Source organism: Ictidomys tridecemlineatus, chromosome 10 (genome assembly GCF_052094955.1).
Source record: "Ictidomys tridecemlineatus isolate mIctTri1 chromosome 10, mIctTri1.hap1, whole genome shotgun sequence".
In the NCBI taxonomy this organism is placed as follows: domain Eukaryota; kingdom Metazoa; phylum Chordata; class Mammalia; order Rodentia; family Sciuridae; genus Ictidomys; species Ictidomys tridecemlineatus.
Window position 1 is genome coordinate 122,596,210 of NC_135486.1, and position 15,238 is coordinate 122,611,447.

The 15,238-nt window shown below is 43.9% G+C and overlaps 1 protein-coding gene across 4 annotated transcripts in view; it reads right to left on the bottom strand.

The window, feature by feature from the left end:
* Positions 1-15,238, bottom strand: part of Tpst1 (tyrosylprotein sulfotransferase 1) — a 96,623-nt gene that overhangs the window by 57,270 nt on the left and 24,115 nt on the right. For all 4 annotated transcript variants that reach the window (XR_013426916.1, XR_013426915.1, XM_078023972.1 and 1 more), the window contains one exon: positions 10,043-10,988. Coding sequence is in view for 2 of the 4 variants with exons in the window: in XM_078023972.1 (XP_077880098.1) it covers positions 10,043-10,887 (845 nt within the window). In the remaining 2 variants the exon portion in view is untranslated. The remainder of the gene's footprint in view (positions 1-10,042; positions 10,989-15,238) is intronic.

A 15,238-nucleotide genomic window follows, 5' to 3' on the forward strand; every position in this document is an offset into this window, starting at 1 on the left:
ATTCAACTTGCTCTGAAATAAATGTTCCACTGTGGAAGAGTTTACATAAACTTTTATAGTCACAGAACAAAAGACAGTCACAAATCGTCATATTTGCCAAGTACACTCGTGGGCACATAAAGCAGGCAGGCAGGTTAGAGCAGAGTGGGAAATCTCCCAAGGCCCAGAGGTCACTCTTTGCTTTAGGGTGGGTGGAGGCTAAAGATCTGCTAAGCTAAGTGATACATTCTGAGAAATTTGCCTATTAATCATGGAAATGTTAGATCACTTACAAAAGTTAAGGCAAATGGCCACCAAAGGGTTTAAGTCCAAAATAATTTTTTTTTTTTTTTTTTTTTGGTGGAAAAAGGTACTGTGAGGTAAAACCAGAGCACTATGCCACTGAGCTACATCACCAGCCTTTGTTATATTTTATTTAGAGAAAGCATCTCCCGGAGTTGTTCAGCATCTCACTGAGTTGCTGAGGCTGGCTTTGAACCCTCCATCCTCCTGCCTCAGTCTCCTGAGCCACTGGGATGACAGGTATGCGCCACCATGTCTGGCTCTTTTCATTTTTTATTTTGAGCAGGGCCTTGTTAAGTCGCCCAGTCCGGCCTGGAACTTGTGATCCTCCTGCCTTAGCCTCTTGAGTTGCTGGGATGGCAGGCGTGGGCCACGGCACCCGGCTGACGGCCTCCCCATGGTCACTATGTGTACTCAGCCCAGGGGGCCACTGCAGGGTCCTCAGCACAGACACACGGAGGCTGCAGTTTTAACATGTGCCTGCGATGGTCCTGACGCAGGCGACTGCTTAGAGCAAAGACGCTGGGGTCTTCTGCCTACACCAGGGCTGTGCGCTGGGGAGCAGCACCAGTAGGCCAGCGGCGGGGGCAGAAACCTGGGCACGCGGGGCAGGAGAGGGACCACAGCTGAGAGACAGAAGGCCCAGCTTTAGGATGGGGAGAAGAGGGCAGGGGGAGCCTGCCTTCCCCCGTGCACAGACTCGATCCACTCCTGAATCCTGCCACCACCAGAAGAGCCTTGAACCCACGCAGACGCCCTCTCTGCAGAGACCTTCCCTGAGCCCTGAACTGGCGCCTCACTCCTTTTCCTTTTACCCTATTTAACAAAGATCACGGATCTTCCAAGACCTCCTGACTTGTGCTTCCTCCACAGAGAAATGTCATACTGGCCATCACCCCCTAAGGACAATGCCTGAGAAAAAGGAGAGCCTGCCCTGGTGGAAGTTACCAGTTCCCGATGACCGGATGCAACCATGTGCTTCTGGTAGGACAGGGAACATGACACTTAGAAATACCCTGAAGAGCACTCTGCTCCTGCCAAGGCCTGCCCTCAGAAGCCACCAGCAGGGCTCAGAGGCAGAGTACATGTCCAGCAGGTGGGAGGCCTGGGGTCCAGCCCACACCACAAATCAACAAGCAACCTGAAAGAAGAAGGCTGCCTACCAACTGCAGCTTTATCAGAGCCTCACCAAGTTAGGGGACAGGAGCGCCTCAAGTCCAGCAGCATCTGTCCCTGAAGCGAGAGGTGCTGGAGAGCTGTCTGTGGAGCACCCAGCTCACCAGGAGGCTGAGCCTCCTCACAGGACTGCAGACTCTCCTCTCCCCAGTACATCAGCTCTGGCTTTCAGGAGAAAACCACAAGGCCTTTCAGGACTTAGAACACAATTCATTGCATGCTATCAGATCATAATGGGATAAAATTATAAATCAATAGCAAGAAAAATTACAGAAACACTTGGAGACTGAACAACACACTTTTGAATTATGATTGGGTAATAGAAATTGGAAGAGAAAGTGAAAGATTCTTATGAGACTAGTGAGCCGGCACACCAGACACTCTGGGACACTGCGAAGGCCATTGGAGGAGGAGTCACAGCTGTGATTCCTGCACAGAAAAGCCAGAAAGATCCCAAACAGACAAGATGCCTCTCAAGGCCCTGGAGAAAAATGAACCAATTCCAAAGCCAGCAAAAGGAGGGTTTTGGAATAATTAAAATCAGAGCCAAAAATCAATGAAATTGAGAATAAAAAACAAAACAAGGATCAATGAAATAGATTTGGTTCTTTGAAAAGATAAACATGACTGATAAGCCAAAAGAAAGAGAGATAAGACCAAATTAATAAAATTAGAGATGCAAAAGAAGGAAAATAAGGGCTGAGATTGTGGCTCAGCGGTAGAGCACTCGCCTTGCACGGTCAGGACCCAGGTTGGATCCTCAGCACCACATAAAAATAAAGGCATTGTGTTATATCCATCTACACTTAAAATAAATAAATAAATAAATAAATAAATATATATATATATATATATATATATATATTTATATATGAAGGAAAATATTCACAGACATAACTGGTATCCAGAGATCATTAGTGCCTGTTTTGAAAATTTACATTCCAATAAATTGGAAAATCTAGAAGAAATGAACAAATTTCTAGACATATATGACCTACCAAAATCAAACCAAAAGGACACAGAAGCCCAACACAGGCCAGTAACAGGCAGTGAAACTGAAGCAGGAATAAAAAGCTCCAGCAAAGAAAAACCCACAGCAGACGGATGCCCAGGGAGCTCCCTGGACCTCTAAGGAGGACTAATGCCACTCCTCCTCAAACTATCCCATGGAACAGTTCCGTCTGTGAAGGCAAGTCACTCTGATACCAAAACCAGACAAGAGGTCCCGGGCTGGGGCTCAGTGGCGAAGGGCTTGCTAGAATGTGCGAGGCACTGTTGGATCCTCAGAAAAATAAAAAAACAAAGGTGTTGTGTCCATCTGCAACTTAACCAACCAACCAACCAACCAACCAACCAACGAGATAAGGGCATGTCAGGAAAAGAAAACCACAGACCAATATCCCTGGAGGACATGGATGCACAACATACAGACGGTGACAAGCCCACAAAGAGCTACTCTATATCACACGTCATCAGGGAAATGCAAATTAAAACAAGGAGAAACCACCACACACCTATAAAAATAGCCAAAATCCAAACACCAACAAGAGCAAATGCTGACCAGGACCTGGGGGCAAAGGCTTCACCAGGGTGAGTGGGAAACACACAATATAGCTGCTCCTGGAGATGTCGGGGGCAGCTGCTTACTAAACATACTCTTACCACTGGACCCACCAGTCGTCTTCCTTGGAATTGACACACATACACCCCTGAATGAATATTTTAACAATTTATTCATAACTGCCAAATTTCAGAAGCATCCAAGATGTCCATCAGTGGAGGAATGGATAAATAAAATTGAAATGCATAAAGAGATGGAAATCATACAATGCCTCAAAAGAAAAAAAACCCACCAGGCCATGAAAAGACAAAGAGGAATCTTAAGTGCATATTACTAAGTGAAAAGGCCAAGCTAAAATGCTCCTGCATTTAGGGGAGAGGGTGAGCAGGTGAGCACGGAGGGGAGAGGGTGAGCAGGTGAGCACGGAGGGGAAAGGGTGAGCAGGTGAGCACGGAGGGGAGAGGGTGAGCAGGTGAGCACGGAGGGGAAAGGGTGAGCAGGTGAGCACAGAGGGGAGAGGGCGATCTGGTGAGCACACAGGAGTTTTAGCTAGTTAAAACTCTCTGCACAGAACTGCAATTGTGGATACACGTCTACACACACTTGGCAACACCCACGGAATGCACAATACCACACGTAAACCCTAAGGTAAACTACGAACTTCAGGGATGATGGCGGTACATCACAGGCTCACTGATTTTAAGAAGTGCACCTGTCTGGTCTGAGTTTTGATACCTGTCTTGTTCTTACCACTGCTCCATCTTTTCAGTCTAAACTTATTTGGCTTAAATTTTGCTGTATCCTTTTCTGCTTCAAGAGAAGACAGCCACTCTTCTCTGAACTGTAGCTGTGATTCCTATATTTGTTCTATTGCATTGTTCTTCTTTTCTAGTTTTGCCCTTTGACCTATTTATCCCAGGTCATTTTCTACTATCATAATGAGCTGAACAGCAGAAACACTTCCACACTCCAAGAACTTCCTGAGTTTCCTGATGGAAACAATTAACCACAAGGCATAAGAAGAGGGCACTGTCAATAGACCAAAACTTACTTCTATTTCCTGCATAAATGAATTCAACAAAGCAGTACGATATAAAATTAACACCCATAAATCAAATGCATTCCTATATATCAGTGAGGAAACAATGGAAAGAGATATTAGGAAAATTATCCCATTCACAACAGCCAAATAAAATATTTGAGAATCAATCTAACAAGACAGGTGGAAAGGCTTCTACAATGAAAGCTATAGAATTCTAAAGAAAGAAATTGAAGAAGACCTCAAAGATGCAAAGACCTCAAATGTTCTTGAATAGGCAGAATTAACATTGTCAAAATGGCCATACAACCAAAAGTGCTATACAGATTTAATGCAATTCTTACTGAGGTTTCCAATTACGTTCTTCATAGAAATAGAAAAAGCAGGGATGGGGTTGTGGCTTACAGGTTGAGCACTCGCCTAGCACATGCGAGGCCCTGGGTTCTATCCTCAGCACCATATAAAAATAAATAAATAAAGACATTGTGTCCAACCAAAAAATAAATATTAAAAAAAAAAAAATAGAAAAAGCAGTCATGAAAATCATTTGGAAAAATAAGAGGCCCAGAATAGCCAAAGCAATCCTCAGTGAGAAAAGTGAAGCAGGATGCCTCACAATACCAGACCTTAAAGTATACTACAAAGCTATAGTAATAAAAACAGCATAGTACTGGCACCAAAACAGACATGAAAAAGTAGGCCCCGCTCTCCATCCTGTCAACTTAGGAACCAACTTCTTCAACAAGACTCTTAAAGCAAAAAAAGTAAAATCAAGAATCAATAAATGGGCTGGGGATGTGGCTCAAGCGGTAGCGCGCTCGCCTGGTATGAGTGCAACCCGGGTTTGATCCTCAGCACCACGTACCAACAAAGATGTTGTGTCCGCCGAGAACTGAAAAATGAATATTAAAAATTCTCTCTCTCTCCTCTCTCACTCTCTCTTTAAAAAAAAAAAGAATCAATAAATGGGGTGGTATCAAATTAAAAAGCTTTACAGCAAAAGAAACAATCAAGAATGTGAAGAGAGAGTCTACAGAATGGAAGAAAATCTTTGCCACCTATTCCTCAAGAACTCAAAAAACTTAACACCAAAATAATAATAATAATAATAATAATAACAACAACAACAACAAGCCAATCAATAAATGGGCAAAGGAACTGAAAAAGCACTTCACATAAGAAGAAATAGTTAGTCAACAGATGGATGAAAAAATATTCAACATCTCTAGCAATTAGAGAAATGCAAATTAAAACTAAACTGAGATTTCATCTGTCACTCCAGTCAGAATAGCAATTATCAATAATACAAATAACAACAAATGTTGGCAAAGATGTGGGGGAAAGGTACATTCATACATTGCTAATGAGAATGCAAGTTGGTGCAACCACTCTGCAAAGCAGTATGGAGATTTCTCAGAAAACTTGGAATGGAACCAACATTTGACCCAGTTATCCCACTCCTTGGTATATACCCAAAGGACTTAAAAATCAGCATATTATAGTGGATATCAATGTCCATAGCAGCTCAATTCACAATAGCTAAGCTATGGAACAAACCTAGGTGCTCTTTAACAGATGTAAGAATAAAGAAAATGTGATATATACATACAATGGGATATTACTCAGCCATAAAGAAGAATGGAATTATGGTGTTTGTGGTAAATAGATAGATCTAGAGACTATCATGGTATGAAAAAAGCCAGTCCCAAAAAATCAAAGGCTGAATGTTCTCTCTGATATGCAGATGCTTACTCTCAATGGGGGTTAGGGGGAATGGAGTTTCACCAGATTGGGGGCAGGGGCAGGAATGAGAATGGAAAATATAGTAGAATGAATCGGACATAACTTTTCTATGTTCATATATGAATATACAACCAGAGTAACTCCACATCCTGTTCAACCACAAGAATGGGAAGTTATGCTCCCTGTTTACATGATATGCCAAAATACATTTTACTGTCATGTGTAACTAAAGAGAACAAGCAAAAAATTAAAAAAAAAAAAAAAGACTCAGGGCTAGGTTGTCGTTCAGTGGTAAAGTGCTTGCCTAGCATGTGTGAGGCACATAAAAAATAAAGTTATTGTGACCATCTACAACTAAAAAAAAAAAAAAAAGATAGACCTGTAAGTTGGGCACAGTGGCACACGCCTATAATCTCAGCGGCTCGGGAGGCTGAGGCAGGAGCCAGCCTCAGTAAAATCAAGGTGCTAAGCAACTCAGTGAGACCCCCGTCTCTAAATAAAATACAAAATAGGGCTGGGGATGGATGAGGCGCAGTGGTCAAGTGCCCCCCGAGTGCTGGGACCCAAGCCAGGCTTCACGTGACAGGCAAGTGCTTCACCACTGGGCTTCACCCCCACTTGCTCTGTCTCTGAGACTGGAATTGACCAGAGAAGGAAAAGGCACCACCCTGACTGGAAACAGTGGGGCATCTCCATGCCAGCCCCAGCGGAGGCAAGGCTAACCTTCACAGTTGATAAGTGAAGGCAGGCAGAGCTGTGAGCCTGTCCCACATCAATGTCTTCAACAGCCAGGACCTAGGTTCCTGGGCTACCTGGTGACATCTGCAAACCTTCAGGCTTCCCAAATATTTTTAAGTACTGTCATACTACATAACATTAAAACAAGTATTAAGAAACTGATTTTAGGGACTGGGGATGTGGCTCAGGGGGTAGCGTGCTCATCTGGCATGCGTGAGGCACTGGGTTCAATCCTCAGCACCACATAAAAATAAAATAAAGATATTGTGCCCACCTAAAGCTAAAAAATAAATTTAAAAAAAAGAAACTGATTTTAAACAATTTTTCCAAAAGAAAGCAATGTTTGTACACAGGAATAGGCACACAAGATGACTGACTCTGAGGTATAAATCGACATAACAATGAACACCAAATATTTACAACTTGGTCCTAAAGAAATAACTGCTTCTGCCCTATCCCTGAATTCGTGGTTTTTCGAGAGTAGGGACTCAGTCTTAAAAGAGGAAGTATGTGATAATTTAGATTCAACTAAAGGTTTGCTCTTGTGCTTTACATTGGAATTCTGGGTAAGATTATTTCAAAAAGAGGTTCATATGCCATTTTTTAATTTTGTTTTTAAATTTACAAAAAACATATGTACCCTATCAGAAAGTTTAAAATTAAAAGGTTCAAGTGCTGGCAAAGATGAGAGACAATTACAGTATAAAAACCCACAAATAATACAGTTTAGAAAATCTTAAGGAAGTATATATTTTATAGTATGTGTGTGTGTGCGTGTGCATGCGCGCATGTAAGCATGCGTATGTGTCTAAAAGCACATAAGTATGATCCAATAATTCTCATTGGTATATACTCAAAAAGAAAGAAATACACTCAAAAAGAATGCTCATGTTCCACAAAACTAACGTACAAGTACGTTCTTGGCAACTTTATCCACAATGGCCCCAAACCAGAAACAACTCAAAGTGTCTGTCCATGGAAGAACGGATCAACTATGGCACACTTTACAGGAATAACAATGGAGCAACCACTGCTATTTACAACTGCATGAATGAATTTCAAACACAACACTGAATAAGAGAAGCCAACCACAAAAAATATGCACAACTGCATGTAAATAAAGTTTAAAAACAAGCAAGACAACCTGTGGAGACTGGGGTGGCACAGGGGCAGCTCTGGGTGGAGGAGCACTGACAGGAAGGAGTAGGCACAGCCTCCTGGATGCTGCTGGGGTTCCCTATTCCTTGGTGTGGGTGGTGAGTATAGGTGTCCCCATGAACTAAGCGCTCACCCAGCCGAACACTGAGCATCTCACACAGACACCTGCAACGTGGCCAAGGTTCTGTGACAAAGCCCAGAGCCTGGCTGGGTCTCCAACCAACAGACTAGATGCCAAGGCTTGTTCCCTGATAAAATTCATTGACTTAAAGGTTCTATGGATGGCCTCCATCTGTGTCCCTTAAGCACAGCAGGTACACGTGCAGAACGGTCTCTCTCTTCCTATCTCCAGGATTTAACTTCACATATCTCTTCAGTCCCCACTAGGAGAGTCTGGAGGTGTTGTCAGCTTCTTTGCACTGACAAGCATAACTAGCACCAGAGTCTCCCGGCCAGAGCACACCACAGCCCTTGGTATCAGCAGGGGACGGACTCCAGAACCCTGCAGATGCAAACTGTGTAGATGCTCAAGAGCCTCACACAAATGGTGCAGCATCTGCACACAACCTGCTCACACCCTCCCTTATAGCTAACATCACCTCTAGATCACTTTTGAGACCTACAACAGGGCCAATGCTGTATAGACAGCTGTCATGCTGCATGTGTAGGAATGATGACGAGGGGAGTATGTACATCTTTAGTGCAATTTCTTGCAAATACTTTTGATGCATGATTGGCTGAATCCAGAGGCAGAACCCCAGCTGTACTTACCTAGGAATACAGGTCATTAAAAATCAACTACAGATTATTATCTGGAAAGAACAATAAAGTGCAGTGACAGTGACTAGGACTGTAATTTTCTTTCAATCAATACAAATGATCTAGAGATGCTGTGATGGTAATGGCTGATAATGTGTAAACCACCAGTAACTGAGAGTGAGGCGCTGGCAGGCAGGCATTCCTCAGAGTCGGTCTGCATGGAAAGGCAGTGCTTACTAGACAAGTCACAGTCGTGGGAAAGTGAGGAGATGCGCTCAGTGGAAGGAGTGGCTCACACTGCACACTGCTTTCTCTTTTTTAACAGGGATATACATTACTTTGATAAATGAAAAAAGATCAAAAATAAATAAATAAATAAAATTTTACTCAAATTCTCTTCAATAAGGAGGCACCACCTGATTTAACAGTGCTTTCCACTGTCATCTCCTCATTCTCCACACACAGTTACTGCTCAGGCCACACACCAACTGGTCCACTGCAGCCACCCCTTCATGGAAAGGAGGCAGAGTGCAAGACTGAGCAAGAGGCTTAGTCGCTGTTCTAAGTGCTCGCCCCTAAGGACCTCTGTGTGGATGAAGCTTTCCAACCATGGCGGCTCTTGCCTCCTGGAAATAGGCAGAAGGGAATTGATCGCCTGATGATAGGGCGCTGCCTGTGGCAAGGTGCTAGAAAACAGCAGAGCTCAGTGGATCTGGCACATTCTGAATGACAGCTTTGCATCTCAATATGAGCACGTCCCCTTAACCTTTCCATGACCTTGTCTTATCTGTAAAAGGTCGTAGTACCTTCATTATTGCTATAACTAAAATTTTAAAATGCTTGACATTCCCTAAGTGCTCGCTGACACGGTAGGTGCATTCCCTGTATTACCCTAACTCTACCCAGAAGCCAAACTGACACTTACAAGCACACCTAGAAGTCAGAAGTCACAAGCCAGTAACACTGAACCCGGACTCTGAGGCTGAGGTCAGAGGAAAGGCCCTTCATTGCCTGTTAGCTGGTTGGCATCCAGCACACAGACACAAAGGACCATGATACTATAAATGCACAGAGATAATATGGACAGAAGGGTATCTAATAAGCTGACAGAGAACTAATGAAAAGAAAACTCCGCATCCAAGCTACCCCTGTTCCAGAAAGGTCTAAACTTTATGTATAAAAAAACTACATCCACGCCCACACATGCACCCACAGGTAACCCCACACCCACACACATATGCGCAACCCATACCCACATGTGCAACCCATACCCACATGTGCACACACTCACACACGCACACACCCCTACGCACACTCACACCCATATGTGCACACACTCACATGCACACACACCCCCCCACATGCTCACACCCACACACACACCCACAAACATGCACATATGCACACACATCTGTACGCAACCCTCCTAAAAACACACGCACATATGCACACACACGCGCACACACACCCACAAACACGCACACATGCGCACTCCCACATCTGTACACAAACACTCACGCGCACGCGCACACACAAACTCATCAGGGGGACACGGGGTGAGAAGGAAGAGTGTTCCCTGGACTCACTTTGACAGCGACACTCCCCCGGCCTTCCCGATCATCTCCTCATGGTGTAGCACTGAGTAGTTCCATGGGACATGGAGAAACTTCAACAGGGTCCTCATCCACCGCTCAGGATGGAGGACGAGCTGCTCGTAGTGGACCAACATGCACTTTTTGTAACCGACCTCCATGCACTGGTTGTACATCGTCTCTATGGCACGATTCCACTTGGCCAAACAGTCCCTGTAGCTGTTCAGGTCAAACCCAGCTATAGTAACTTTCCGAGAAATCATTGAATGCACTGATGCCCGGCCATCTCGAACCATCAGGAGAAATTTGGCATTGGGGAACAACCTGGCAAGGTAAGTTAAGGATTTCAGGGCAAAGGGATCTTTGTTACATAAGTACGGGGCTGGCTCCCCATGCTTCACAATGATTTCTAGTAAGAAGGCTTGCATGGCAGAGTCCAGCACTTCATCAGTGACACCAGCCTCGTCCAAGCGGATCTTCTCTTTACTGGAACGCGACCACATCTGCTTCAGGGCCAGGATCCGAGGAATGACCCTGGTCTCCTCTCCACAGCGAATGTCAGGGTGTGCGTCCAGCATGGCCCTCATGAGTGTGGTCCCACTCCGAGGCACACCACCAATGAATATCAAAGGCATATCTTTGTGATAGGCAAAGGTTTTATTGGCTTTAGGGTCCAGGCTGGTTCGCACGGTGGCTTTTGTGCTCTCCAATTTGGCTGGCTGGCTACGTTCCTCTATTCGGTGGTGGCATTCCATGGCATGCTGGCCCAAGTAAAATACTGTCACAGAACTGATCACCAGGCACGCCAATAGTAAATTCTGCTTCAGTTTTCCAACCATCTTGATGTGGTTATCTTGTTATTAAACAAATACTTTGCTCAAAATGATTTTCAAAAAAAGTTCAGGCCATGGAGATTGTACTTCAGAAAGATGATTAATATCTGGTAAGACAAGGAAAAAGTTTATTTATCATCACATTATTTGATTGTTTACAAACAGTCTCCAGCTACCAACCACTGAGTTCTAGGTGTGAAGAAGCCAAAGCAGCCCTGGCATTCTCAGAACACAGTAAACACAAAAGTGAGCAGGAACTCCTCACTGGGCTTCACTCAGTGGTCCAGCACTTGCCCAGCATGCATGAGGCCCTTTTTTGATCCTCAAAACAACATGTGTGAATAAATAAATTATCAGAAACAGCTTTTCTTAATGGAACAGGTCTGACATGCCAGCAGTAAATTCTGCTTCAGAACGCCTACATAGCAGGCATCGGATGGGAGAAAAATAAAAGCGTCTGCACCAAGGAGTCAAGCAAGTATTGAAGACACCCAAGCATGCCTGGCATCTGACCCAAGGCTGACCACCTGCACTCAGGTTTGCTTCATCCCCAAATAATCACCATCTCCACATTCCAGTATGATGAGAAACTACTACAAAAGAAGTATGAATGTAGCTTCCAAATCCTCAGCAGAGATTCAGTGTTCATTCAGGCAATGCAAACCAGAAGGAGGGTAGTATAGGAGCTTTGCTCTCAGAAGACAAAGTCTTCAAACAGATACGCAAACAGTGACAATAAAATGTGATCAGCACTCAAAGAAATGCAGAGGGATAAGGCAGCAATAGGAAAAGGGCACATAGGCCAACTGAAAAGGCTGTGCAGGCTGAGGAACTGCAGGCAGAACCTGAGGGCTTGACAGGACACAACCCCTTAAGGAGAGCTAGTGTTCACATGCTTGCTGGCACACAGACCTGTGACTGAGCCCTGGAGGAAGAGGGGAGGTTTGGACGCAGGGCACTCCAAAGCTGCAGGTGCCTCGTGGTCAAATATGTAAACAGCTGGAACTGTGGGAGCAAGGGTCCACCCTGAGAAGTCCAGTGGGAGCAAGGGTCCACCCTGAGAAGCAGATAGCAATCAGACCACACTTGCACTAAGACAAGGACCTGCATCTTCAGAGGACAGCATGATGTCAGTTCCACGTGTCAACCTGGCCAGGCTACGGTGAGCATCTGTTTGGTCAAACACCAACACAAATGTTGTTGGAAGAATTTTCAGATGTGACTAACATTTAAATTGACAGATTCTGAGTCAAGTAGGTCACTCTCCACAACACAGGAGGGCCTAAACTGTTAAAGGCTTTAAGAGACAAATTTTTCCAAAAAAGTAGAAAATCCCAAAACAGCACAGAACCACTGCCGGAGCTTCCAGACTGCTATACCTATCAGACTGCCCTGTGGATTGCAGACCTGCCAGCCCCATGACAGCATCAGCCGATTCCTTAAAATCCATCTCTTCTGGGCTGGGGATGTGGCGCAGAGGTAGAGCACTTGCCTATCATGCATGAGGTACTGGGTTCAATCCTCAGCACCACACAAAAATAAAATAAAGATATTGTGTCTACCTATAAATAAAAACAAAATACCTAAAACAAACAAAAAAACCCCCATCTATTCTGTCCGTGTCTGCATCCCCCCACAGATTCTCTTAGTTCTGCTTCTCTGACCCTGACTAATACGGTAAGTGTAACTGGGGAAATGACTACACTAGAAAAAGAATACACTCTGAGGGGAGCACTTCCAGCAATTCTTCTACCCAAACCAAGGGAAAAGCTGGATGAGACTTATCCAGAAACAAAACAAAAACAAAAAAATCTCCACAAACAAAAAACAAAATATTTGGTGCTCTGGAAATCAATCAAAGGGTACAACAACCTAAAAAACATTTATGTTTGAACTGAGAATGCTGGGTAAAGCTCCTTGCTGCTCAGTAGACACAGAGGCTCTGCAGAGCAGGGCAGGCAAGGCAAGCCAGGAGGAGCAGCTGCTTTACTGCTGGAGTGGGTGCCGCATTCGGAGTGGTAAGTAACACACACGCTCAGGTGCACCGTCACATAAGTGGTGGACCAGGTGGTCGGTGAGCAAGAGGGTGGCACTGTGGCAGGCTGAGGCTCAGCCACGGTCAGGGCAGGTGGGTCAACCCAAGCCTGGGTGTGGACATCAAGGGAGACATGAAAGGACGCTGCCGAAGCACAAACCAGGGCCATATGCATGGCTGCTCCTGCCCCACATGCTGCTACTGACAGGGGACCAAAGCCTGGCTGCTGGAGACGCTTGGGTCCAGGTCCATTCTTATTTCCTTTAAAAACTGCAGCTTCTGGGGTGGGGTTGTGGCTCAGTGGCAGAGCACTTGCCTAGCATGTGTGAAGCACTGGGTTTGATCCTCAGCACCACATAAATACAAATAAATAAATAATGGTCCATTGGCAACAACAACAAAAAATTTAAAGTAATATAATTCTTTAAAATGCAGCTTCTGGACCCCACACCAGTGTCACAGTTTTAACAATTTAATTTGGAATCCAGTGCTGTTGGATTCATCACAGTGCTTGGGGGAAATATTTCGTGATAGTATTTTTTTAGCCTCACAGCATTATAAATTTTCAGCAAATGTTCGATAAATTGGTTCAAGCCCACGGAGCCACATGGAAAGCAGGCGACCCCAGAAAGCCACACACGGAGATGAAAGCAATCACACAGTGTGTGTATGTGTGTGTGTCCAATACACACCTTACTTAACAGCTGTTTACATATAAACAACTGCAAAAACTGTATCTGTGTGTACATGAGCAGTAACTTTGCATGCATCTATACAAACATTCACACGAGGCAGATTTACAGACAGAGTGCAGAAGCAAGGACTTAACTGCAAACAGGCACAAAGGGACACTTTGTAAGAACTGGAATATTCTAAAAGCAGGATATTATCACAGTTACACAACTCTATGAAACCTAAAAATCATGGAACTGTACTCTCACAATGGATGAGTTTTGTGGTATATAAACCTGCATCTCAATATAGCTGTCTTTTAAAAAAAGAACACATTAATAGAAAAACATTTTAACACTCTCAGTAGCACACATCAACCAAGATCTGGTTTTTGTTTATGCAAGTATTCAAACCATCTGAGAGATGTCCATGCACATATTACTGTGCCAAGCATAAAGCTTCAACAAAGAACCACAAATAGGTGGAGATTAAAAGACTGGCTTAATTAAGAAAAAACTGCAAAGGAGGAAGCATTAATTAAGCACTGAAATGTCTACACAGAAAACTTCCATGACATGGAAATACAATTAAAGTGCTTTCCCAGTGTTCAATTTAAAACGAAATATGTGGGAAGAAAAGAGAATGGCAAAAGAAAAAGAGATAATACACAAAAAAGAGAATTAAAATTCAACACTATAATAATAACATTTTGGTTGAAGAAACTAAAACTACATTACAAGTTCAAAAATAAAACCTTCCTGAACTACAAAAAGACAACTGTCTCTAGAGGCAAGGAAGGGTCTACATTTCAAGCAAAACAAACGACAACAAACCCCATCGACACCTATCCTACCAAATTTAAGTGTGTAGGAAATAATTATGCAGGCTCCCAAACAGAAAACAAGGACCAAGCTGTCCCTCCTCTTCCGATTCTCTCTCTCTCACACACACACATGCACATACAGCACATGCACGCACACGGCAGACACGCACACAGCACATGCACCCACTCATGCACATGGCACACACACGGCACATGCATGCACGCACATAGGCACACATGGCACGCAGATGCACACACACACTCACGCACACACAGCACACATGTACATGGCACACACACACACACACAGCATACATATCTATTTTTCAAAAGTGATCAATCAAGGGGCTGAGGCGGAGGCTCAATGGTTAAACGCTTGCCTAGCCTGTGTGAGGCACTGGGTCCGATTCTCAGCACCATAAATAAATAAATGAATAAAATAAAGGTCCATACATCTAAAAATAATTTTTTTTAAAAAAGTGATCAATTAATAGGAAAGTCTTCTTAAGGTGGCAATGAGACTGAGACTCACAGGCTGAACGGGGTGGGAAAGCTAAAGGAGAGCACAAATTCAGAAATTTTGTATGAATCTGTTTCAAAATGCAAATTTAAGGAAGGAAACGAAGCAAAAAATAAATGCTGGTAAGGATGTGGGGGAAAAGGTACACTTGAACTTTACTGGTGGGACTAAAGACTAGTTTAACCACACAACAGAAAGTAGTATGGAGATTCCTCAAAAACTAGGGATGGAACCACCACATGAACCAATTACCCTACTCCTTAGGTTTTTCCCCAAAAGACTTAAAATCAGCATAATATAGCAATTC